The sequence below is a fragment of the Entelurus aequoreus genome, linkage group LG18, assembly GCF_033978785.1.
Source record: "Entelurus aequoreus isolate RoL-2023_Sb linkage group LG18, RoL_Eaeq_v1.1, whole genome shotgun sequence".
Lineage (NCBI taxonomy): Eukaryota > Metazoa > Chordata > Actinopteri > Syngnathiformes > Syngnathidae > Entelurus > Entelurus aequoreus.
Genome location: NC_084748.1, coordinates 3,227,548 through 3,255,047, shown reverse-complemented (window position 1 = coordinate 3,255,047; position 27,500 = coordinate 3,227,548). Strand labels below are relative to the sequence as shown.

Here is a 27,500-nt window from a genome sequence, read left to right as displayed (position 1 = left end):
ACTAACCTTTAACACTTAATTTTACTCATTTTCATTCATTACTAGTTTCTACGTAACTGTTTTTATATTGTTTTACTTTATATTTTATTCAAGAAAATGTTTTTAATTTAGTTATCTTATTTTATTTAATTTTTTTTAAAAAGTACCTTATCTTCACCATACATGGTTGTCCAAATTAGGCATAATAATGTGTTAATTCCACGACTGCATATATCGGTTGATATCGGTATCGGTTGATATCGGTATCGGTAATTAAAGAGTTGGACAATATCGGAATATCAGATATCGGCAAAAAGCCATTATCGGACATCCCTACTCATAATATATAAAAATATATTATGATTTTACAAAGATAACACTTTTAATATGTTTTATAACTAAATTGTTTCTGCAAACTAAGGACTTAACCCATTCGATATTATTTTCCATACATTAGTACTTAATGGGTTCTGTGACGGAGCTCTCAACTCAAAACACTTGTATCTCAAATCAGCGTCCCCCATCAAAATGAATTGAAATTGATTTAATTGGAGCTTGACCCCCTCCCAAAAAAAAACAACCACAAAGGCGGTACAGCTCGGTTGGTAGAGTGGCCGTGCCAGCGACTTGAGGGTTCCAGGTTCGAACCCCGCTTTCGCCATCCTAGTCACTGCCGTTGTGTCCTTGGGCAAGACACTTTACCCACCTGCTCCCAGTGCCACCCACACTGCTTTAAATGTTACTTAGATATTGGGTTTCACTAGAGAAAAGCGCTATATAAATATCATTCACTTCATAACTGACACACCAAATACATAAATATACTATGATTGTACAAAGATAACACTTTTATTATGTTTTATAACTAAATTGTTTCTGCAAACTATCCACATTCGATATCATTTTTCATACATTAGTACTTAATTGGTTCTGTGAAGGAGCTCTCAACTCAAAACACTTGTATCTCAAATCAGCGTCTCCCATCAAAAATAATTGAAATAAATTGGTGTTTGCCCCCCCCAAAGAAAACACCACAATTATATAACGTAACACACATTTTTTAAAAATAAAAACTAACATTTAGATAATAAATATTGCCTAAAAACAATACAAGGGCGGTATAGCTCGGTTGGTAGAGTGGCCGTGCCAGCAACTTGAGGGTTCCAGGTTCGATCCCCGCTTCCGCCATCCTAGTCCCTGCCGTTGTGTCCTTGGGCAAGACACTTGACCCACCTGCTCCCAGTGCCACCCTGATGAAGCCGTTTAGAACCGGGATGAATAAGAATCGCGATTTGGCTGTGAATAAATTTTTTTGTGCCTCCCTAATTAATAGCTTACTTCGGAGAGTGTACGTCACCTTCCGGCCAAACGCACCATCAGCAGCTTTTCAATATTTTCTTGGATAAATGCCTGCCGTTTGGATGTTATTGTAACGTCCCAGGCTGCTGTTGGACTCGTTCTGCTTCAGTACGGTGCAGGCTTCGATTGGGCCACATGCTCGGTCATGTTTTTGATGATTTATTTCTTTAATTGAAAGAATATCATCCACTTCTTCTTCGCAGGGCTGTCCTTCACACTCACTTTCTTGGCTTATGTCGATCTCTGACTTAAAATATCGGTCAAAATTGGATCAAAAAGGATTTTTGTATTTTATCAAATTGTATTTATGACGCAAAAAGATTAAAAAAAGGGAGTAAAAATCCATTTAAAATGAAAACATTTATTGTTTTTTTTTAGATTAATATTGTTTTTTAAAATTATTATTGTTATTATTTTATTTGTTACTAATTTATGTCCGTTTTTCTTTTGAACTATATTCAAAGTGGAGTTTCGGTAGCACAATAAATACTCACGTTTTCAAATGAATGAATTAATCGTGATTTTTAATATCATAAAAAATTAATGGTGATGAATATTTTGGCCATAATGATCCAGCCCTAGCATGCTTGGGACTTGCCATGTGTGCACTTCGGAATAGTGCTGAGAGAAGCAGCGCATGACCTCCTGCTTGTCCAGCTGTGTGTGTGTGTGTGTGTGTGTGTGTGTGTGTTCTTGTACGTCTACCCTCCTTGAGACATGAAGAAGGAAAAGTATCTTCCATATGAGGAGGTGTGAACAAGTGATGACATAAATCATGGTCCCAATAACATTGCATCTAATAGACAATGTCTCATTTGCACCCCTGCTGGTGACATCTATCAAAATGAGGGTGGTCCCAAAAAGGAGGGATTTTTCAAATTGGCCGTGTGTCGCTTTTAAAAGTGCTCCCCCTCTGGTCAACATATGAAATAACAAGTGTGTGTAAGAAATTGAAATGCGCCCCCTTTGGCTAAATTTTAATTATATAAAAAAAATAATAATAAAAGTATGTCAACATTAGAAATAACAAGTGTGTGTCAAAATGTGAAGTGCTCCCCCTCTGGCCAAAATATGTAATAACAAGTGTGTGTAAGAAATTGAAATGCGCCCCCATGGGCCACAATTAATAATAATACAAAATAAAATAATAAAAGTATGTTAACATATGAAATAAGTGTGTGTCAAAATTTGAAGTGCTTCCCCTCTGGCCAACATATGTAATAACAAGTGTGTGTAAGAAATTGAAATGCGCCTCCTTTGGCCACGATTAATAATAATACATTTTAAAAAATCAAAATATGTCAACATATGAAATAACAAGTGTGTGTCAAAATTTGAAGAGCTCCCCCTCTGGCCAACATATGTAATAACAAGTGTGTGTAAGAAATTGAAATGTGCCTCCATGGGCCACAATTAATAATAAAAAAAATAATATAATAAAAGTATGTTAACATATGAAATAACAAGTGTGTGTCAAAATTTGAAGTGCTTCCCCTCTGGCCAACATATGTAATAACAAGTGTGTGTAAGAAATTGAAATGCGCCCCCTTTGGCCACAATTAATAATACAAAAATAATAATAATAAAAGTATGTCAACATATGAAATAACAAGTTTGTGTCAAAATTTGAAGTGCTCCCCCTCGGGCCAACATATATAATAACAAGTGTGTGTAAGAAATTGAAATGCGCCCCCTTTGGCCACGATTAATAATAATAATTTAAAAAAAAATCAAAGTATGTCAACATATGAAATAACAAGTGTGTGTCAACATTTGAAGTGCTCCCCCTCTGGCCAACATATGTAATAACAAGTGTGTGTAAGAAATTGAAATGCGCCCCCTTTGGCCACAATTAATAATAAAAAAATAAAAGTATGTCAACATATGAAATAACAAGTGTGTGTCAATATTTGAAGTGCTTCCCCTCTGGCCAACATATGTAATAACAAGTGTGTGTAAGAATTTGAAATGTGCCCCCTTTGGACAAAATTAATTAAAAAAAATAACTAAATATGTATATAGAGACATACTGTAATAACTTGAAGTAAATAATGAAGATTAAAAACCAATTACAAAAAAAACCAACAAAAATAAATAAATAAAAGCTTACCTTTTTTTATATGTGCATAGTATGTATATATTATTAATGTTGTAAATACACTTCTTTATATATCTAGAAAGGCTGGTCCTAAAGAGGGAGGCATTTTTCTCAGGTCTCAAGAAGGTAACAAATACAAGAATGAGTGTGTGTGTGTGTGTGTGTGTGTGTGTGTGTGTGTGTGTGTGTGAGTGTGTGTGTGTGTGTGTGTGTGTGTGTGTGTGTGTGTGTGTGTGCTCTGCAGCAGCATATGCAGCCAAAGATGTCCTCGCATACACAAATGATGACACAGAGGACTCAGCTGTGTCCGCGCTCGTTAAGAACTGGTGTCATTCCTCATCGGCGCCGTCTTTTTGGCTTCTTTTACGATGACAGCGGACACACTGTCAGTGTTATCAATATCAATATCAATATCAATAGAGTTGGAAATCCCAGTTTCCAAACACCGTTCTTCAGTTTGTGACATTAGTAAGTCAACGTCTGCTTGTTTTCTATGAAATGGCTGCAGAAAACAAAAGCCAAGTAAAGTTGTAGCGTGCAGTGATCGTCCAATCAAAGTCACCGATAGCCTTAAAGGGGAATTACACCTTCTTTTTTTTTTCTACATTTTGCCCATCGTTCACCATCATTGCGAGAGACAAAAAGACACAAATGTCAGGTTCAAACACCGATGACATCTATTAAACAGACAAGAAGCAAGGAATTAAACAGAGACAGAATTCATGGCAACAGCTGTTTCTAAAGGAAGGGGGTCGTAAACAGCCGGTGCCCTCGGTCACAAAACTGTTCAAAGAAAAAGGTGCCTGGAGTGGGGTCAGGTCCTGCTTCCTCTCCGCTTTGCAGATCTCGGGTCAAGACAAAACCTTCCTGTGGATTACAATATAAGAAAGAAACCGACGCCTTCATGTCGCTTCCCATCGTACTCAGTGGAGTTTTACAAGCCTTTTGCTTGGTCGGATCAAAGAAAGCTTTTGTCTACTCGTCGGGAACTCATTGAAACACAAAGTTTTGTGATAACTTAGACACAATTATTCTAACACACACCACTAGCAGAAAACATTAAAAAATGAAACTCAGCCGCCGATATTGACAGTCATGTGTGTTGTGTATTACAACCTCTTCTTTGAACTGTTTTACGACCTTTTCTTTGAACTGTTTTGTAATCAAAGACGACGGCTGTTTACGACCCCCCGTCCCTTTAGAAACAGCTGTTGCCATGTAATCAGGGAAAGTCCAAATAAAAGAGGAGGCGCACAATCTTTCGTCAGAGCGTGGTGACACTGTGCAAGGGTACAGTGTGTACGCCTTTCTCCTCAATTGAGCCAAATGTTATTCTGTCTCTGTTTGATTCCTTGCTTCTTGTCTTGTTTAATAGATGTCATCAGTGTTTGAACCTGACAGTGTGCCTCTGGATTTTTTTCAATGGCTTGGCTCAAAAAAGGTTGAACGACGCTGCATTCGGTCACTAATTCACAACAACGCCGATTTTGATTCATTGTCACTTTTTTGGAGTTTGAAGAAAAAGCCTAGCATGGCAGCTTTGTGTTATCAGAGTCAACATTGCAACCCTCACATTTCACCCGTCTGTATTCCACTCTTTGTAGTATTTTTAGAACGGGCCGCATTTTGGACACCCCCCAATCTAAGGCGGTGGCGACCTGGTATATTTCATAAATCATGCACCCCCCCCCCCCAGCCCCCCTCCCTTCTTGTGCCTCCTCTGGCGCTGCTTGAACGCTGCTAAAGATAACCCCCCAGTGTTTACGTGGGAGGGTCTGGGGGTGGGGGGGTTTGTAGTGCAAGCGGGTGACGTGGCACAAAGAGTTGATGCAGCGTGACGTTGTGATTGGTAGATCTAATTCTGTCTGTGTGATGTCCTGCGCTCATCCAGCTTACAATGTGACCTGCTTTGTAATTCAGCTGCTCTCCTCCATGCGTGTGTGTGTGTGTGCGTCTGTGAGTGTGTGTGTGTGTGTGTGTTGTTGTTTCTGCAGCACACTGGGATTATTCACGTAGGTCCACGCCAGCGAGCACGCATCACATTATCCACTCGGGGATCGATATGCTTCTACGCGGGCTAAAGAGGCTCTAATGCCTCGCCAACCTCTCTGCCGTTAAAAAACACGAGTCGACCTTCTCGTTTCTGCCGAATCTTGACTTTGTTCGCCACGCGGCACCTGCTCGGCGCCCAGAGGGCTCCATTTGATATTTGCACAAAGCGGGCACTAGCATGATCCCTCCAGCAAGGGGTGCAGACCTCCTGCTTTCCAGGGCTAAGTAAGAACGAGCCAATGGTCCGAGGGCCGAACCTCGCTTTTTACCACCAATGAGGAATTCAACCTTGCAACAACAGTAATGAACTATAAGGTAGTCCATTTTTAACCTTAAACATTCCAAAAAAAAGGTCATTTTTGGCAGATTTTCGCCATTTCCAGGTGATGATCTGTAACCAGGGCAGCACGGTGGCACAGGGGTTAGTGCATGTGCCTCACAATACGAAGGTCCTGAGTAGTCCTGGGTTCGATCCTGCGCTCGGGATCTGTCTGTGTGGAGTTTGCATGTCCTCCCCGTGACTGTGTGGGTTCTATCCGGCTTCCTCCCACCTCCAAAGACATGCACCTGGGGATAGGCTCCTCCTACCTCCAAAAACATGCACCTGGGGATAGGCCCCTCCCGCCTCCAAAGACATGCACCTGGGGATAGGCTCCTCCCACCTCCAAAGACATGCACCTGGGGATAGGCTCCTCCCACCTCCAAAGACATGCACCTGGGGATAGGCTCCTCCCACCTCCAAAGACATGCATCTGGGGATAGGCTCCTCCCGCCTCCAAAGACATGCACCTGGGGATAGGCCCCTCCCGCCTCCAAAGACATGCACCTGGGGATAGGCCCCTCCCACCTCCAAAGACATGCACCTGGGAATAGGCCCCTCCCACCTCCAAAAACATCTACCTGGGGATAGGCTCCTCCCACCTCCAAAGACATAGCACCTGGGGATAGGCTCCTCCCACCTCCAAAGACATGCACCTGGGGATAGGCCCCTCCCACCTCCAAAGACATGCACCTGGGGATAGGCCCCTCCCACCTCCAAAGACATGCACCTGGGGATAGGCCCCTCCCACCTCCAAAGACATGCACCTGGGGATAGGCTGATTGGCAACACTAAATGGTCCCTAGTGTGTGAATGTTGTCTGTGTTGGCCCTGCGATGAGGTGGCGACTTGTCCGGGGTGTACCCCGCCTTCCGCCCGAATGCAGCTGAGATAGGCTCCAGCACCACCCGCGACCTCAAAAGGGACAAGCGGTAGAAAATGGATGGATGGATGGATGGATCTGTAACCATTTCCTCCTACATATTTAATTTGTGTGGCAAAATGATTCTCTGCATTTGACCCATCACCCTTGATCACCCCATGGGAGGTGAGGTGAGCAGTGAGCAGCAGTGGTGGCCGCGCCCGGGAATCATTTTTGGTGAGTTAACCCCCCAATTCCAACCCTTGATGATTACCCACACAGATGAGACGTATGGAGGATGCTACATTTAGAAGTGTTTAGGTTTTGGTTATAGGACGTGGCGACAAAGATTGTTCTACTCCATAGAGCACAGGTGTCAAACTCAAGGCCCGGGGGCTAGATCTGGCCCGCCACTTCATTTTATCTGGCCCCACAAACACCTGGAAATGATATGTGTCAATAAAGTACTTCACATTTTCTCACTAAATGTCATTGATTTTTTTCATTTTGACAGAAAAAATATATGTTCTGCTTGAAATTGCATACCTTTTCAACTTTAATAGTATTTAATATTGCAACAAATAATACAGTATATTAGCATACTTTCCAAGTATGGTATTTAGAATGGTATGGCGGGCCACATTAAAATGATATGGCGAAACACATGAAATGATGTGGCGGCGTATCACATTATAATGACAGGGCGGGTCACCTTAAAATGATATGATGAACCTTGTAAAGGATGTGGTGGGCCACTTTAGAATGATGTGGTGGGCCACATTAGAATGAGATGGAGGGCCACGTAAAGGATGTGGTGGGCCACATTAGAATGAGATGGTGGGCCACGTAAAAGATGTGGTGGGCCACATTAGAATGATGTGGTGGGCCACGTTAGAATGAGATAGTGGGCCACGTAAAGGATGTGGTGGGCCACATTAGAATGATGTGGTGGGCCACATTAGAATGAGATGGAGGGCCACATAAAGGATGTGGTGAGCCACATTAGAATGATGTGGTGGGCCACATTAGAATGATGTGGTGGGCCACATTAGAATGAGATAGTGGGCCACGTAAAGGATGTGGTGGGCCACATTAGAATGAGATGGTGGGCCACATAAAGGATGTGGTGAGCCACATTAGAATGAGATGGTGGGCCACATAAAGGATGTGGTGAGCCACATTAGAATGATGTGGTGGGCCACATTAGAATGAGATGGTGGGCCACATAAAGGATGTGGTGAGCCACATTAGAATGAGATGGTGGGCCACGTAAAGGATGTGGTGGGCCACATTAGAATGAGATGGTGGGCCACATAAAGGATGTGGTGGGCCACATTAGAATGAGACGGTGGGCCACGTAAAGGATGTGGTGGGCCACCTTAGAATGAGATGGTGGGCCACATTAGAATGAGATAGTGGGCCACGTAAAGGATGTGGTGGGCCACATTAGAATGAGACGACGGACCACATAAATGATGTGGCGGGCCACGTAAAATGATGTGGTGGGCCACATTAGAATGGTATGGTGGGCTACTATAGAATGATATAGCGGGCCACTTTAAAATTAAATGGCGAAACACATAAAATTATGTAGTGGGCCACATTAGAATGAGACGACAGACCACATAAATGATGTGGCGGGCCACATAAAATGATGTGGTGGGCCACATTAGAATGGTATGGTGGGCTACTTTAGAATGATATAGCGGGCCACATTAAAATGATATGGCGAAACACATAAAATGATGTGGTGGGCCACGTTACAATGACATGGCGGACCACATGATTAAATGTGGCGGGCCACAATAAAATTATTTGGCAGTTCACAAAAAAATGACGTGGTGGGCCACCATGAAATTATACGGCAGACCACCTAAAAATACATGGCTGACCAAATTAGAATGAGATGCCGGACCACATAAAATGATGTGGTGGGCCACATAAAGGATGTGGTGGTGAGGACACCATGAGATACAGACCCCCTTCCCTGGCCTGGATACAGACCCCCTTCCCTGGCCTGGATACAGACCCCCTTCCCTGGTCTGGATACAGACCCCCTTCCCTGGCCTGGATACAGACCCCCTTCCCTGGCCTGGATACAGACCCCCTTCCCTGGCCTGGATACAGACCCCCTTCCCTGGTCTGGATACAGACCCCCTTCCCTGGCCTGGATACAGACCCCTTTCCCTGGCCTGGATACAGACCCCCTTCCCTGGCCTGGATACAGACCCCCTTCCCTGGCCTGGATACAGACCCCCTTCCCTGGTCTGGATACAGACCCCCTTCCCTGGCCTGGATACAGACCCCCTTCCCTGGTCTGGATACAGACCCCCTTCCCTGGCCTGGATACAGACCCCTTTCCCTGGTCTGGATACAGACCCCCTTCCCTGGTCTGGATACAGACCCCCTTCATGCCTCTCACTCCAAATCACACCAGCCAAAGTTCCGTGACATGATTGGATAAAAGTGTCCGGCCCACAGGAAGGGAGCGGTGCCACGTGTCACACGTATCAGTGATATCACAGGCTAGAAGTCACATGTGTCAGTGATATCACGGGCTAGAAGTCACATGTGTCAGTGATATCACAGGCTAGAAGTCACACGTATCAGTGATATCACAGGCTAGAAGTCACACGTATCAGTGATATCACAGGCTAGAAGTCACATGTGTCAGTGATATCACGGGCTAGAAGTCACATGTGTCAGTGATATCACAGGCTAGAAGTCACACGTATCAGTGATATCACAGGCTAGAAGTCACACGTATCAGTGATATCACAGGCTAGAAGTCACATGTGTCAGTGATATCACGGGCTAGAAGTCACATGTGTCAGTGATATCACAGGCTAGAAGTCACATGTATCAGTGATATCACAGGCTAGAAGTCACATGTATCAGTGATATCACGGCCTAGAAGTCACATGTGTCAGTGATATCACGGCCTAGAAGTCACATGTATCAGTGATATCACGGGCTAGAAGTCACATGTGTCAGTGATATCACGGCCTAGAAGTCACATGTATCAGTGATATCACGGCCTAGAAGTCACATGTGTCAGTGATATCACGAGCTAAAAGTCACATGTGTCAGTGATATCACGGGCTTGAAGTCACATGTATCAGTGATATCATGGCCTAGAAGTCACAAGTGTCAGTGATATCACGAGCTAAAAGTCACATGTGTCAGTGATATCACAGGCTTGAAGTCACATGTATCAGTGATATCAAGGCCTAGAAGTCACAAGTGTCAGTGATATCACGGGCTAAAAGTCACATGTGTCAGTGATATCATGGCCTAGAAGTCACAAGTGTGAGTGATATCACGGCCTAGAAGTCACATGTATCAGTGATATCACAGGCTTGAAGTCACATGTATCAGTGATATCATGGCCTAGAAGTCACAAGTGTCAGTGATATCACAGGCTAGAAGTCACATGTGTCAGTGATATCATGGCCTAGAAGTCACAAGTGTGAGTGATATTACGGCCTAGAAGTCACATGTATCAGTGATATCACGGCCTAGAAGTCACATGTGTCAGTGATATCACGAGCTAAAAGTCACATGTGTCAGTGATATCACAGGCTTGAAGTCACATGTATCAGTGATATCATGGCCTAGAAGTCACAAGTGTCAGTGATATCACGAGCTAAAAGTCACATGTGTCAGTGATATCACAGGCTTGAAGTCACATGTATCAGTGATATCATGGCCTAGAAGTCACAAGTGTCAGTGATATCACGGGCTAAAAGTCACATGTGTCAGTGATATCACAGGCTTGAAGTCACATGTATCAGTGATATCATGGCCTAGAAGTCACAATTGTGAGTGATATCACGGCCTAGAAGTCACATGTATCAGTGACATCACAGGCTAAAAGTCACATGTGTCAGTGATATCACGGCCTAGAAGTCACATGTGTCAGTGATATCACGGCCTAGAAGTCACAAGTGTCAGTGATATCACGGCCTAGAAGTCACATGTGTCAGTGATATCACAAGCTAAAAGTCACGTGTCAGTGATATCACAGGCTTGAAGTCACATGTATCAGTGATATCATGGCCTAGAAGTCACAAGTGTCAGTGATATCACATGCTAAAAGTCACATGTGTCAGTGATATCATGGCCTAGAAGTCACATGTGTGAGTGATATCACGGCCTAGAAGTCACATGTAACAGTGATATCACAGGCTTGAAGTCACATGTATCAGTGATATCACGGCCTAGAAGTCACATGTGTCAGTGATATCACGGCCTAGAAGTCACATGTGTCAGTGATATCACGGCCTAGAAGTCACATGTGTCAGTGATATCACGGGCTATAAGTCACATGTGTCAGTGATTTCATGGCCTAGAAGTCACATGTGTCAGTGATATCACGGGCTAGAAGTCACATGTGTCAGTGATATCACAGGCTAGAAGTCACATGTATCAGTGATATCACAGACTTGAAGTCACATGTATCAGTGATATCATGGCCTAGAAGTCACAAGTGTCAGTGATATCACAGGCTAGAAGTCACATGTGTCAGTGATATCACAGGCTAGAAGTCACAAGTGTGAGTGATATCACGGCCTAGAAGTCACATGTATCAGTGACATCACAGGCTAGAAGTCACAAGTGTGAGTGATATCACGGGCTAAAAGTCACATGTGCCAGTGATATCATGGCCTAGAAGTCACAAGTGTGAGTGATATCACGGCCTAGAAGTCACATGTATCAGTGACATCACAGGCTAAAAGTCACATGTGTCAGTGATATCATGGCCTAGGAGTCACAAGTGTGAGTGATATCACGGCCTAGAAGTCACATGTATCAGTGACATCACAGGCTAAAAGTCACATGTGTCAGTGATATCATGGCCTAGAAGTCACATGTGTCAGTGATATCACGGCCTAGAAGTCACATGTATCAGTGATATCACGGCCCAGAAGCGGGGTATCGATGAAGATTGATAGTGTGTGTGTATTGACACGTGTGTGGGGAATGTTGTGTCCCGCAGACAGAGAGGCGTCTGGCTAGAATATGAGAGCACACACACACACACACACACACACACACACACACACACACACACACACACACACACACACACACACACACACACACACACACACACACACACACACTTGTGCGAGTGTGTAAGTGAGACGTGAGGGTCAGCAGACTGTCAAGTGGAAATGAAACAGGCCATGTTTCCTGGTCTATATGAGGACCAGCGAGACGATGTTTGATACAGGCAGCAGGTGCGATACTGGTCTAATCGCTGGCGAGTATGCCGATGTAATAATAGTGTGTGTCTGTGGGAATGTGTGCTCATTTATCCAGAAAAACACTTTTGTGGACCACGAGGCTCAGTCAGGGGTCCTCACCAGAGTCCACTATCTGGCCCGGGGGACTTCCCAAGTATATGTACATACATACATACATATAAAAAATATATGTGTGTGAATTTATATATAAATATATATATATATATATATATATATATATACACTGTATATGTACATACATACATACATATGTATAAAAAATATATGTGTATGAATATATTTATATGTATATATATATATATATGTATGTATATATGTATATATATATATATATATATATATATATATATATATATATATATATATATATATATATATACATTTGTATATATATATATATATATATATATATGTATATATATATATATATATATTAGGGATGTCCGATAATGGCTTTTTGCCGATATCCGATATTCCGATATTGTCCAACTCTTTAATTACCGATACTGATATCAACCGATACCGATATCAACCGATATATGCAGTCGTGGAATTAACACATTATTATGCCTAATTTGGACAACCAGGTATGGTGAAGATAAGGTACTTTTTTAAAAAAATAAATAAAATAAGATAACTAAATGAAAAACATTTTCTTGAATAAAAAAGAAAGTAAAACAATATAAAAACAGTTACATAGAAACTAGTAATTAATGAAAATTAGTAAAATTAACTGTTAAATAGGGATGTCTGATAATGGCTTTTTGCCGATATCCGATATTCCGATATTGTCCAACTCTTTAATTACCGATACCGATATCAACCGATATATGCAGTCGTGGAATTAACACATTATTATGCCTAATTTGGACAACCAGGTATGGTGAAGATAAGGTACTTTTTAAAAAAATTAGTAAAATAAGATAAATAAATTAAAAACATTTTCTTGAATAAAAAAGAAAGTACAACATTTAAAAAACAGTTACATAGAAACTAGTAATTAATGAAAATGAGAAAAATTAACTGTTAAAGGTTAGTACTATTAGTGGAGCAGCAGCACGCACAATCATGTGTGCTTACGGACTGTATCCCCTGCAGACTGTATTGATATATGTTGATATATAATGTAGGAAGCAGAATATTGATAACAGAAAGAAATGTGGGGAGAGAGGTTTTTTGAGTTGGTGCACTAATTGTAAGTGTATCTTGTGTTTTTTATGTTGATTTAATTAAAAAACCCAAAAAAAACCCGATACAGATAATAAAAAAAACGATACCGATAATTTCCGATATTACATTTTAACGCATTTATCGGCCGATAATATCGGCAGGCCGATATTATCGGACATCCCTAATATATATATATATATATATATATTGGGACCCATAACCTCCCTGCTTGGCACTCAGCAACAAAGGGTTGGAGTTGGGGGTTAAATCACCAAAATGATTCCCGGGCGCGGCGCTGCTGCTGCCCACTGCTCCCCAAGGGGATGGGACAAATGCAGAGGACAAATTTCACCACATCTAGTGTGTGTGTGACAATCATTGGTACTTTAATCTTTATATATATATATATATATATATATATATATATATATATATATATATATATATATATATATATATATATATATATATATATATATATATATATATATATACATATATATATATATAACTTATATATCAATCAATCATGTGTCGCATGTTTTGGTAGCTGTTCACTCGACACAAGAGCAGTAAAGGAGTGAGGAATGGTAGAAGAAGGTGTCAACTTGTGTTTACCTGCAGGTGATTTATTCCCTCAACATGAAGAACGAGGAGCAGGAGGCGGCCCTGCAGGCCTTGAACCACACCCACGACCTGGAACTGCACCGCATCCTGATGGACACCTGTCACGAGGGGGAGGGGTCGGCGCTGAGGACGCGACTCCTCCAGCTGCAGGAGTCTCTGGACGAGCAGCAGAGGGTCGGAGCGCGGGTAAGTGTGTGTGTGCGTGTGTGTGTGTGTGTGTGCGTGTGTGTGTGTGTGTGCGTGCGTGCGTGCGTGCGTGCGTGCGTGTGTGTGTGTGTGTGTGTGTGTGTGTGTAATGAACACCCACCCATCATAGTGAGTCAATCTCTTCCAAGGCCCTTTTTACTGCACGTTTTAATGTGAGCTGCAGATCCGAGGCATGTCTCATGTGCGCGGCTGTAGTCAACCCACAGCACTAAGCACATTCTTCATATGTGATTTGCATAATGTGCCTCATTATTCCACAAGGAGGCGCAGTACAATGGACGTTCCTTGTTGCACACGCAAATATCATCCTGGGTGCAGCAAATATCATCCTGGGTGTAGCAAGTATCATCCTGGGTGCAGCAAATATCATCCTGGGTGTAGCAAATATCATCCTGGGTGCAGCAAATATCATCCCGGGTGTAGCAAATATCATCCTGGGTGCAGCAAATATCATCCTGGGTGTAGCAAATATCATCCTGGGTGCAGCAAATATCATCCCGGGTGTAGCAAATATCATCCTGGGTGCAGCAAATATCATCCTGGGTGTAGCAAGTATCATCCTGGGTGCAGCAAATATCATCCTGGGTGTAGCAAATATCATCCTGGGTGCAGCAAATATCATCCCGGGTGTAGCAAATATCATCCTGGGTGCAGCAAATATCATCCTGGGTGTAGCAAGTATCATCCTGGGTGCAGCAAATATCATCCTGGGTGTAGCAAGTATCATCCTGGGTGCAGCAAATATCATCCTGGGTGCAGCAAGTATCATCCTGGGTGCAGCAAATATCATCCTGGGTGCAGCAAATATCATTCTGGGTGTAGCAAATATCATTCAGATTTTTGGAGCAATGACAGTTTAAAAAGAAAAAACATATTTATCTTCATAAAAGCTGCATTTCATAAGTGTTAAAAATAAGTCATATATAAAAATGATGTTTTACTTTCAACTTTTAAATATCTAGATCACAGGTGTCAAGTCTAAAGCCAAATTTGGCCTGCCACATCATTTTAATGTTGCCCGCAACATCATTTTATTGTGAACTGTCCTATAATTTTAAAGTGGCACACCCCATAATTCTAATCTGGTCCATCACATAATTTAAAGTGACACACCCCATAATTCTAATCTGGTCCACCACATAATTTAAAGTGGCACACCCCATAATTCTAATCTGGTCCACCACATAATTTAAAGTGGCACACCCCATAATTCTAATCTGGTCCACCACATAATTTAAAGTGGCACACCCCATAATTCTAATCTGGTCCACCACATAATTTAAAGTGGCACATCCCATAATTCTAATCTGGTCCACCACATAATTTAAAGTGGCACACCCCATAATTCTAATCTGGTCCACCACATAATTTAAAGTGGCACACCCCATAATTCTAATCTGGTCCACCACATAATTTAAAGTGGCACACCCCATAATTCTAATCTGGTCCACCACATAATTTAAAGTGGCACACCCCATAATTCTAATCTGGTCCACCACATAATTTAAAGTGACACACCCCATAATTCTAATCTGGTCCACCACATAATTTGTGAATTGTGAGTGAATTACATTTATATAGCGCTTTTTCTCAAGTGACTCAAAGCGCTTTACATTGTGAAACCCAATATCTAAGTTACATTTAAACCAGTGTGGGTGGCACTGGGAGCAGGTGGGTAAAGTGTCTTGCCCAAGGACACAACGGCAGTGACTAGGATGGCGGAAGCGGGGATCGAACCTGGAACCCTCAAGTTGCTGGCACGGCCGCTCTACCAACCGAGCTATACCGATATTTAAAGTGGCACACCCCATAATTCTAATCTGGTCCACCACATAATTTAATGTGGCACACCCCATAATTCTAATCTGGTCCACCACATAATTTATAGGTGACACTACTGTGGGAGTTAAAAAATAAACACGATCAGTGCATTTTTTTTAACACTGAACAGAGTTGAACTAACTAACTTTTTCAACACTTAAAATAGGTGACACTACTCTGGGAGTTAAAAAATAATGTGTATAAAGAAAAACACTGTCAGTAAATGTTTTTTTTAACACTGAACAGAGTTGAACTTACTAACTTTTTCAACACTTAAAATAGGTGACACTTTTTAAACACTTAAAATAGGTGACACTAGTCTGGGAGTTAAAAAATGTTTTGTATAAAGAACAACACTATAAGTAAATGTTTTTTTTTAACACCAAACAGAGTTGAACCAACTAACATTTTCAACACTTAAAATAGGTGAAAACTACTATAGGAGTTAAAAAAATAATGTGTATAAAGAACAACAATATCAGTGCATTTTTTTTAACACCGAACAGAGTTGAACTAACTAACTTTTTCAACACTTAAAATAGGTGACACTACTCTGGGAGTTAAAAAAATAATGTGTATAAAGAACAACACTGAACAGAGTTGAACTAACTAACTTTTTCAACACTTAAAATAGGTGACACTAGTCTGGGAGTAAAAAAATAATGTGTATAAAGAACAACACTATCAGTGCATTTTTTTTTAACACCGAACAGAGTTGAACTAACTAACATTTTCAACACTTAAAATAGGTGACACTACTCTGGGAGTTAAAAAAATGTTTTGTATAAAGAACAACACTATAAGTAAATGTTTTTTTAACACCGAACAGAGTTGAACCAACTAACTTTTTCAACACTTAAAATAGGTGACTCTACTCTGGGAGTTAAAAAAAAATGTGTATAAAGAAAAACACTATCAGTAAATGTTTTTTTTAACACCGAACAGAGTTGAACTTACTAACTTTTTCAACACTTAAAATAGGTGACACTAGTCTGGGAGTTAAAAAATGTTTTGTATAAAGAACAACACTATAAGGAAATGTTTTTTTTTAACACTGAACAGAGTTGAACCAACTAACATTTTCAACACTTAAAATAGGTGACACTACTCTGGGAGTTAAAAAAAAAAAAGTGTATGAATAACAACACTGTCAGTAAATGTTTTTTTTTAACACCGAACAGAGTTGAACTAACTAACTTTTTCAACACTTAAAATAGGTGAAAACTACTATAGGAGTTAAAAAAATAATGTGTATAAAGAACAACAATATCAGTGCATTTTTTTTTAACACCGAACAGAGTTGAACTAACTAACTTTTTCAACACTTAAAATAGGTGACACTAGACCTGGAGTTAAAAAATAATGTGTATAAAGAACAACACTATCAGTAAATGTTTTTTTTAACACTGAACAGAGTTGAACTTACTAACTTTTTCAACACTTAAAATAGGTGACACTAGTCTGGGAGTTAAAAAAAAAAGTGTATAAAGAACAACACTGAACAGAGTTGATCTAACTAACTTTTTCAACACTTAAAATAGGTGACACTACTCTGGGAGTTAAAAAAATGTTTTGTATAAAGAACAACACTATAAGTAAATGTTTTTTTTTAACACCGAACAGAGTTGAACCAACTAACTATTTCAACACTTAAAATAGGTGACACTACTATAGGAGTTAAAAAATAATGTGTATAAAGAACAACAATATCAGTGCATTTTTTTTAACACCGAACAGAGTTGAACTAACTAACTTTTTCAACACTTAAAATAGGTGACACTACTCTGGGAGTTTAAAAAAAAAAAAAGTGTATGAATAACAACACTATCAGTGCATTTTTTAACACTGAACAGAGTTGAACTAACTAACTTTTCCAACACTTAAAGCAGGTGACACTAGTCTGGCAGTTAAAAAGAATGTGTATATAAGAATAATAGTGTTTTACCCCTGGCGGTGCGTTCAGGTACAAGCGGACTTTGAGTGCTTCCGCATGCATTCAGAGGAGCGAGAGCGGGAGACGGAAGGCGAGCTGAGAAGAGATTTTGAGAAGAGGCTCCAGGCTGCGGAGGAGGAGCTCCAGGAGGCCAAGTCCTGCATCAGCGAGGCGCAGCAGGAGAACCAGCGACTGAGCCAAGAACTGAAAGAGGCCGGGGAGACCATTGGAGAGCTGAGTGATAAATGCCAGAGGAGAGATGGAGGCGAGGGCCAGGAGGAGCAGGAGGAGAAGGAGGAGGAGCAGAGGCTGAAGGCACTCCTGGAGGAGGTGGACACTCTGAAGCAGGAGAGGCAGCGGACGCAGGAGGAGGGCAGGAGAGGAGCGGAGGAGGAGAAGGAGCGATGGGAGCAGAAGATGAAGAAGCTGGAGGAGGAGATGAGGAAGAAGATGGAGGCTGAACGTGGTGAGGATCAGCGCAGGTGGGAGGAGAAGGAGGAGGAGGAGAAGAAAGGCCTGCACAGTGCTCTGAGAGAGAGAGTCAAGAGAGCCGAGGCGGAAGCAGAGAGTCACCTGGAGAAGATGGCCGACAACACCCGGAACACTCTCAAACTGCAGGAGCGCATACAGGTGATCATACTCTACTTACTGTATACTGTACTGTACACTATACATACTGTACTGTACACTCTCAAACTGCAGGAGCGCATACAGGTGATCATACTCTACTTACTGTATACTGTACTGTACACTCTCAAACTGCAGGAGCGCATACAGGTGATCATACTCTACTTACTGTATACTGTACTGTACACTCTCAAACTGCAGGAGCGCATACAGGTGATCATACTGTACTTACTGTATACTGTACTGTACACTCTCAAACTGCAGGAGAGCATACAGGTGATCATACTCTACTTACTGTATACTGTACTGTACACTCTCAAACTGCAGGAGCGCATACAGGTGATCATACTGTACTTACTGTATACTGTACTGTACACTATACATACTGTACTGTACACTCTCAAACTGCAGGAGCGCATACAGGTGATCATACTCTACTTACTGTATACTGTACTGTACACTATACATACTGTACTGTACACTCTTAAACTGCAAGAGCGCATACAGGTGATCATACTGTACTTACTGTATACTGTACTGTACACTCTCAAACTGCAGGAGAGCATACAGGTGATCATACTGTACTTACTGTATACTGTACTGTACACTCTCAAACTGCAGGAGCGCATACAGGTGATCATACTCTACTTACTGTATACTGTACTGTACACTCTCAAACTGCAGGAGAGCATACAGGTGATCATACTGTACTTACTGTATACTGTACTGTACACTCTCAAACTGCAGGAGAGCATACAGGTGATCATACTGTACTTACTGTATACTGTACTGTACACTCTCAAACTGCAGGAGAGCATACAGGTGATCATACTGTACTTACTGTATACTGTACTGTACACTCTCAAACTGCAGGAGCACATACAGGTGATCATACTGTACTTACTGTATACTGTACTGTACACTCTCAAACTGCAGGAGAGCATACAGGTGATCATACTGTACTTACTGTATACTGTACTGTACACTCTCAAACTGCAGGAGAGCATACAGGTGATCATACTGTACTTACTGTATACTGTACTGTACACTCTCAAACTGCAGGAGCACATACAGGTGATCATACTGTACTTACTGTATACTGTACTGTACACTCTCAAACTGCAGGAGAGCATACAGGTGATCATACTGTACTTACTGTATACTGTACTGTACACTCTCAAACTGCAGGAGAGCATACAGGTGATCATACTGTACTTACTGTATACTGTACTGTACACTCTCAAACTGCAGGAGCACATACAGGTGATCATACTGTACTTACTGTATACTGTACTGTACACTCTCAAACTGCAGGAGCACATACAGGTGATCATACTGTACTTACTGTATACTGTACTGTACACTCTCAAACTGCAGGAGAGCATACAGGTGATCATACTGTACTTACTGTATACTGTACTGTAGGGTGAACAGTACATTTCCCCAGTTGAATGTTGGTGTTGCAGCGTCACTCTTCTTCCACTCACTGTCCACTTGTGTTGTCGTCTTCCGTCGCCACCATCACAGAACCTGGAGGAGGAGCTGGAGCTGGACAGGAAGCGGGTGTCGGAGGCGGAGGGCGTGGCCAAGCGGGCGGAGGAGGAGCTGGCGGTGGCCAAAGAGCGGCTGCTGCTGCAAGAAGACGAGCTGCAGACGAGAGCAGGTGTTTAGTCCACACTCGTGCCACACTTTTCAATTGTTCAAGGAGGTGGACTCCTTTTAAATGTTACAGTTTCATACATATACATGCATACATACATACATATATATATATATATATATATATATATATATATATATATATATATATATATATATATATATATATATATATATATATATATATATATATATATATATATATATATAGATGAATATATACATATATATACACATGAATATATACATACATACATATATATATATGAATATATACATACATATATATATATATATATGAATATATACATATATATACACATGAATATATACATACATACATATATATATATATGAATATATACATACATATATAATTATATATATGAATATATAAATACATATAAAAATATACAGTATATATATATTCATACAGTATATTTTAATTTTAATCATGAATTGTTACAATGATTTTAATTTGAATTATGATTGTTATGATGATTTTAATTATAATTATGATTGTTATGATTATTTTGATTTGAATTACGATTGTTGTTATGATGATTTTAATTTGAATAATGAATTGTTAGAATGATTTTAATTATAATTATGATTGTTACGATGATTTTAATTTGAATCATGAATTGTTACAATGATTTTGATTTTAATTATAATTGTTATGATGATTTTAATTTGAATTAGTATTGCTATGATTTAAATTTCAATTATGATTGTTATGATCATTTTAATTATGATTGTTATGATTATTTTGATTTGAATTATGATTGTTGTTATATTTTAATTTGAATCATGAATTGTTAGAATGATTTTAATTTGAATTATGATTATTATGATGATTTTAATTTGAATTATGATTGTCGTTACGATGATTTCAATTTTAGTTATTATTGTTGCGATGATTTGAATTTGAATTATGATTGTCGTTACGATGATTTCAATTTTAGTTATTATTGTTGCGATGATTTTAATTTGAATTATGATTGCTGTTATGATTATTTCAATTTAAATCATGAATTGTACCCTGCCTTCCGCTGGAATGCAGCTGAGCTGTGTGAGAACTTTCAAGTCAAAGCCCAGCAGAGTGAATGTTATGTAAGATCGTATATATACGTGTGTATATATATACAGTATATATATGAATGTATACACATATATATATATATACATATATACATATATATATATATATATATATGTGTGTGTGTGTGTGTATATAATGACAGTTTTAAAGTCTGTTATTAGTGAACCTTGCCACTTTTTCTAAGTACATTTGACTTGTTTGCTCTTTTATTCCACTTGTAACAGTATTTTGAATGAGGTGTAATGAGCAGTTGTGTTTCAGAGGAGCTGCTGAGCGTGGGCTGCCAGGTGTAATGAGCAGTTGTGTTTCAGAGGAGCTGCTGAGCGTGGGCTGCCAGGCGTGTGCGTGCGCTGACGTGGACGAGCTGAAGAACCAAGTGAGTCGCCTGCAGAGCAGGAACAGAGAGTTGGAGCTGCAGAGCAGCGGCAGGAACAACGACCACGCCCGACAGATCCGCCAGGTGACACTTGAGGGCCTGACCTACTAAGACCAGGCATTTTTATTTGAATTATGATTGTAGTTAGGATGATTTTATTCTGAATTATGATTGTTATGATTTTAATTTGAATTATGATTGTTGTTACGATGATTTAAATTTAAATTATAATTGGAGTTAGGATTATTTTAATTTGAAATTTGATTGTTGTTACGATGAATTTAATTATTATTGTTATGATTTTATTTAGAATTATAATTGTCTTGATGATTTTAATTTGAATTATGATTGTTACAATAATTGTAATTATGATTGTTGTTATGGTGATTTGAATTTGAATTATGATTATTTGAATTTGAATTATTATTGTTATGATTATTTTAATTACAATTATGAATTGTTACAATGATTTTAATTTAAAGTATGATTGTTATGATTTCAATTTGAATTTTGATTGTTATGATTTAAATTTGAATTATGATGGTTATGACTTAAATTTTAATAGTATTGTTATGATGATTTTAATTTGAATTATGATTGTTATGATTTTAATCTGTATTATTATTATGATGATTTTAATTTGAATTATGAATTTTTACAATGATTTTAATTTGAATTATGATTGTTATGATTATTTTAATTTGAATTATGATTGTTATGATGATTTAAATTGTAATTATAATTGTTGTGATTTTAATTTGAAATATGATTGTTATGATGATTTTAATTTTAGTTATTATTCTTATGATTTTAATTTGAATTATGAATTTTTACAATGATTTCAATTTGAATTATGATTGTTATGATTTAAATTGTAATTATGATTGTTATGATTTTAATTTGAATTATGAATTTTTACAATGATTTTAATTTGAATTATGATTATTTTAATTTGAATTATGATTATTTAAATTGTAATTATGATTGTTATGATGATTTAAATTGTAATTATTGTTGTTATGATTTTAATTTGAAATATGATTATGATTTTAATTTTAATTATGATTGTTACGATGATTTTAATTTTAGTTATTATAGTTATGATTTTAATCTGAATCATTTTTATTGTTATGATTTTAATTTGAATTATGATTGTTTCGATTATTTTAATTTGAATTCTGATTATGATTATTTTAATTTGAACTATGATTGTCGTAATGATTATTTTAATTTAAATTATGATTGTTGTTACAATGATTTTTAATTTGAATTATGATTATTGTTTTGATAATTTTAATTTGAATGATGAATACGATGATTTTAATTTAAATGCTGATTGTTGTTACTAAGATTTGAACTGTAATGCTGATTTAAATGTGAATGAAGATGATTAGGACGTACATGACTTTGACCTCTGCCCCCTCCGATGACCTCCCCCAGCACGCCGAGGCCTTGTCCAGCCAGCGCTCAGAGATGGTGCGAGCCCAGACCGAAGAGCTGCGCCGCATCCAGAAGCACGCGGACGAGGAGAGGGACAAACTGCAGCGAGAGATGGAGCAGGAGCGAGAGAAGCTGCAGAAGGAGAGAGAGCAGGAGAAGAACCACCTGGACAAGGAGAGGAACCGACTGAGGAGGGAGAAGGAGGAGGAGAAGGAGGCGCTGAGGAAAGGAGCCGAGGAGGTGAGGGAGCACCTGAGGAGGGAGAAGGAGGAGGAGGCGGAGCTTCTCCGCAAGGAACTGGAGGTGGAGCGCGTGCGGGTGCGTGCCCAGCTGGACAAGCGGCTGGAGCAGGTGGAGGTGCAGCTGGAGGAGGAGAAGAGGAGGCTGATGGAGAAGGCGGAGGAGGACAGGAAGAGGCTGAAGGAGCAGGTGCGCAAGGCCATCGAGGAGGTGATGAGGAGACACGCCGCAGAGATCAACAACACCCAGGAGGCTCTGAGCTCCGAGAAGAAGACCAACCAGGAGGTCGGTCCAGGATCTCACATAACATTCACTCTGCTGGGCTTTGACTTGAAAGTTCTCACACAGCTCAGCTGCATTCCAGCGGAAGGCAGGGTACAATTCCTGATTTAAATTGAAATAATCATAACAACAATCATAATTCAAATTAAAATCATCGCAACAATAATAACTAAAATTGAAATCATCGTAACGACAATCATAATTAAAATTAAAATCACTAACAAAAATTCATAATTCAAATAAAATCATTGTAACAATCATAATTCAAATTAAAATAATCAAAACAACAATCATAATTCAAATTAAAAGCGTTTTAACAATGATAATTCAAGTTCAAATCATTGTAACAATTCATAATACAAATTAAAATCATCATAACAATAATAACTAAAATTTAAATCATTGTAACGACAATCATAATTCAAATCAAAATTATCACAACAATCATAACTCAAATTAAAATCATCATAACATCATAATTCAAATTAAAATCATTCTAACAATTCATGATTCAAATTAAAATATCATAACAACAATCATAATTCAAATCAAAATAATCATAACAATCATAATTAAAATTAAAATCATCATAATCATAATTAAAATCATTGTAAAAATTCATGATTCAAATTAAAATCATCATAACACAAATTAAAATCATTGTAACAATTCATGATTCAAATTAAAATCATCATAACAATAATCATAATTCAAATCAAAATAATCCTAACAATCATAATTAAAATGAAAATGATCATAACAATCATAATTGAAATTTAAATCATCATAACAATACTAATTAAAAGTAAAATCATCGTAGCAATCATAATTAAAATTAAAATCATTTTAACAATTTATGATTCAAATTAAAATCATCACAACAACAATCATAATTCAAATCAAAAATATTATAACAAACATAATTCAAATCAAAATAATCATAACAATCATAATTAAAATAATCATAATCATAATTAAAATCATTGTAAAAATTCATGATTCAAATTAAAATCATCATAACAATCATAACTCAAATTAAAATAATTGTAACAATTCATGATTCAAATTAAAATCATCATAACAACAATCATAATTAAAATCAAAATAATCCTAACAATCATAATTAAAATTAAAATGATCATAATTGAAATTTAAATCATCACAACAATACTAATTCAAATTAAAATCATAAAAATCATAATTAAAATTAAAATCATTGTAACAATTCATGATTCAAATTGAAAAAATCGTAACAATCATAATTAAAATCATTCTATGATTCAAATTAAAATCATAATTCAAATCAAAATAATCATAACAATCCTAATTAAAATCATAACAATCATAATTCAAATTCAAATCATCATAATAAACATAATTAAAATCATTGTAACAATTCATGATTAAAATTAAAATCATCGTAACAATACTAATTCAAATGAAAATCATCGTAACAACAATCATAATTCAAATTAAAATCATCAAAAGAACAATCATACTTTAAAATCGTTGTAACAACAATTCAGAGTTCTCTGCCAAACACGCTCAATTTAGGTGACTCAGCACACACAATAAGTTAAAGTTAAAGTTAAGACACAGCTGTGCAATTTTTGGGCACCCTACCATCCCAGTCTTGGTCCTTGTCCCAGTCCTGGTCCTAGTCCCAGTCCTGGGGACACGAGCCCATTCAAAATCCATTCAAACAACATATTTTTGCTAAAATAATTCTCATGAAGCCTTGAAAAAAACATTACAGGTTCCAAAAGTTTGACATTTGGCAGAAAAAAATTACAGTTTTTAAAAAATCTACTTTTTTTTTTTTACACTTTGTCAAAAATATATTTTTTGAATAATCACATTTGTAGGAAATTCACTGTTAGAAGTGAAATGTAATAATAATAATTGTGATGAAACTTTGGAAAACAGGTTAGAAAAACTTCATTATCTAAAAATGCAATAAAATATATGATCATTAATCCAACTTTTTTTTGTTAAAAATAGAAATAAATACTTTTTATCTGCTTTGACTTATGATTTCAAAGCAAGTGATCCATCAAATTGTACACTGTAAGAAAGAAATTTTACAGCATTTTACAGTAAATTTTTTTTTTTTTTTTTTTTAACAGTAAAACAACATCAAATCTGCAGTTTTTAAGATAAAAAAAATGGCAGCTCAGTTGCCAGAATTTTTCCTTAAAAATGCAGTTTTCTATTTACAACATTTTACAGTAAAAATGTTCGCAACTAAGCTACCGTGAAATGTAATAAAAATGATTGTAACGGACCTTAAAAAAACAGGTGACAGGTTAGAAAACTTCAATATGATCTAATAATGCAATAAACAGATCATTAATCAAACTTGTTTTTGTTCAAATAGAAATAAAAACTTATTTTATGATTTCAAAGCAAGTTATCCATCAAATTGTACAAAAATGATCATAGATTTGACTGTAAAATTGTGACATTTCTGGTTTTGGTTGTCTAAAAATGAGATTGACGTAGAAGAGTTTGAGCATTGTTGATGATGATGATGTTGGCAGGTGTGTGCACACCTGGAAGAGGAGCGCAGAAGAAGCAGTGAGATCCAAGACCGGCTGGAGAGAGAGAGAGACCAGTTCCACACTAAGATCAAAGACGCCAACAATGAGGTAAAGTGCACACTACTTTTTGGTGCTGGTACCAACATGTTGCTATCAGGACTACATTACTGTCTGTCTATTTTATTTATATTATTACTAGTTGTCCAATAATTACTAGTACTCATACTAGTTGTCCAATAATTACTAGTATTCATACTAGTAGTCCAATAATTACTAGTACTCATACTAGTAGTCTAATAATTACTAGTACTAATACTAGTAGTCTAATAATTACTAGTACTCACATTAGTAGTTTAATGATTACTAGTACTAATACTAGTAGTCTAATAATTACTAGTACTCACACTAGTAGTCTAATAATTACTAGTACTAATACTAGTAGTCTAATAATTACTAGTACTCATACTGGTAGTCTAATAATTACTAGTACTAATACTATGACTACAGAGGACTTCATGACTGTAAAATGGAGTCGAGTCTTTTGAACGACTCTTTGAACGACTCCTTCTGAATCTCAGAGCGTCAACATCACTTAATACTTTTAAATCTTCTTTCAAAAGTTTTCATTGAACACAAGCTGAGTTGGACATATGTAAGACTATTTTTACCTTTTTCTTTTTATCCATTTTTACCTGCGTTTTATGTGTATAATGTTTTGTAATTTTTTATTATTTTTTACACTTTTGTTTTTATTGAACTATTTGTATGCATTTTAACTGTGTTTTATATGTAGAATGTTTTGTATTTTAAAAAAAAATCTTTTACGCTTTTGTTTTTTCCGCACTATTTTTATGCATTTGAACTGTTTTATATGGAGAAGGTTTTGTATTTATTGTGATTATTATTGAAATCTTTTACGCTTTTGTTTTTTTGCACTATTTTGATGCATTTTAACTGTGTTTTTTATATAGAATGTTTGTATTTATTGTGAGTTTCATTATTTTTAATATGTTTTGAGTTTAATCTTCTACGCTTTTGTTTTTTTTGCACTATTTTTATGCATTTTAACTGTGTTTTAAAAATAGAATGTATTTATTGTAATTTTCATTATTTCAATATATTTTTTTGATCTTTTATGCTTTTGTTTTTTGCACTATTTTCATGCATTTTAACTGTGTTTTATATATAGAATGTCTTGTATTTATTGTGATTTTCATTATTTTTAATATTTTGTAATCTTTTATGCTTTTGTTTTTTGCACTCTTTTATACATTTGAACTGTATTTTATATATTGAATGGTTTGTATTTATTGTTATTTTCATAATTTTTTAATATCTTTTAATCTTTTACACTTTTGGGGTTTTTTGCACTATTTTTTGCACTTGAACTGTATTTTATATATATAGAATGTTTTGTATTTATTGTTATTTACATTATTTTTAATAGGTTTTAAATTTAATCTTTTACGCATTTGATGTTTTGCACTATTTTTATGCATTTGAACTGTGTTTTATATATAGAATGTTTTGTATTTAT

General features: G+C 37.5%; 1 protein-coding gene across 2 annotated transcripts in view; it reads left to right on the top strand.

Moving 5' to 3' along the window:
* Positions 1 to 27,500, top strand: part of fam184b (family with sequence similarity 184 member B) — a 62,401-nt gene that overhangs the window by 1,030 nt on the left and 33,871 nt on the right. For both annotated transcript variants that reach the window (XM_062026300.1, XM_062026299.1), the window contains exons 2-7: positions 13,734 to 13,922; positions 17,728 to 18,327; positions 19,852 to 19,987; positions 21,397 to 21,545; positions 22,902 to 23,426; positions 25,964 to 26,071. In XM_062026300.1, coding sequence (XP_061882284.1) covers positions 13,734 to 13,922; positions 17,728 to 18,327; positions 19,852 to 19,987; positions 21,397 to 21,545; positions 22,902 to 23,426; positions 25,964 to 26,071 — 1,707 coding nt within the window. The remainder of the gene's footprint in view (positions 1 to 13,733; positions 13,923 to 17,727; positions 18,328 to 19,851; positions 19,988 to 21,396; positions 21,546 to 22,901; positions 23,427 to 25,963; positions 26,072 to 27,500) is intronic.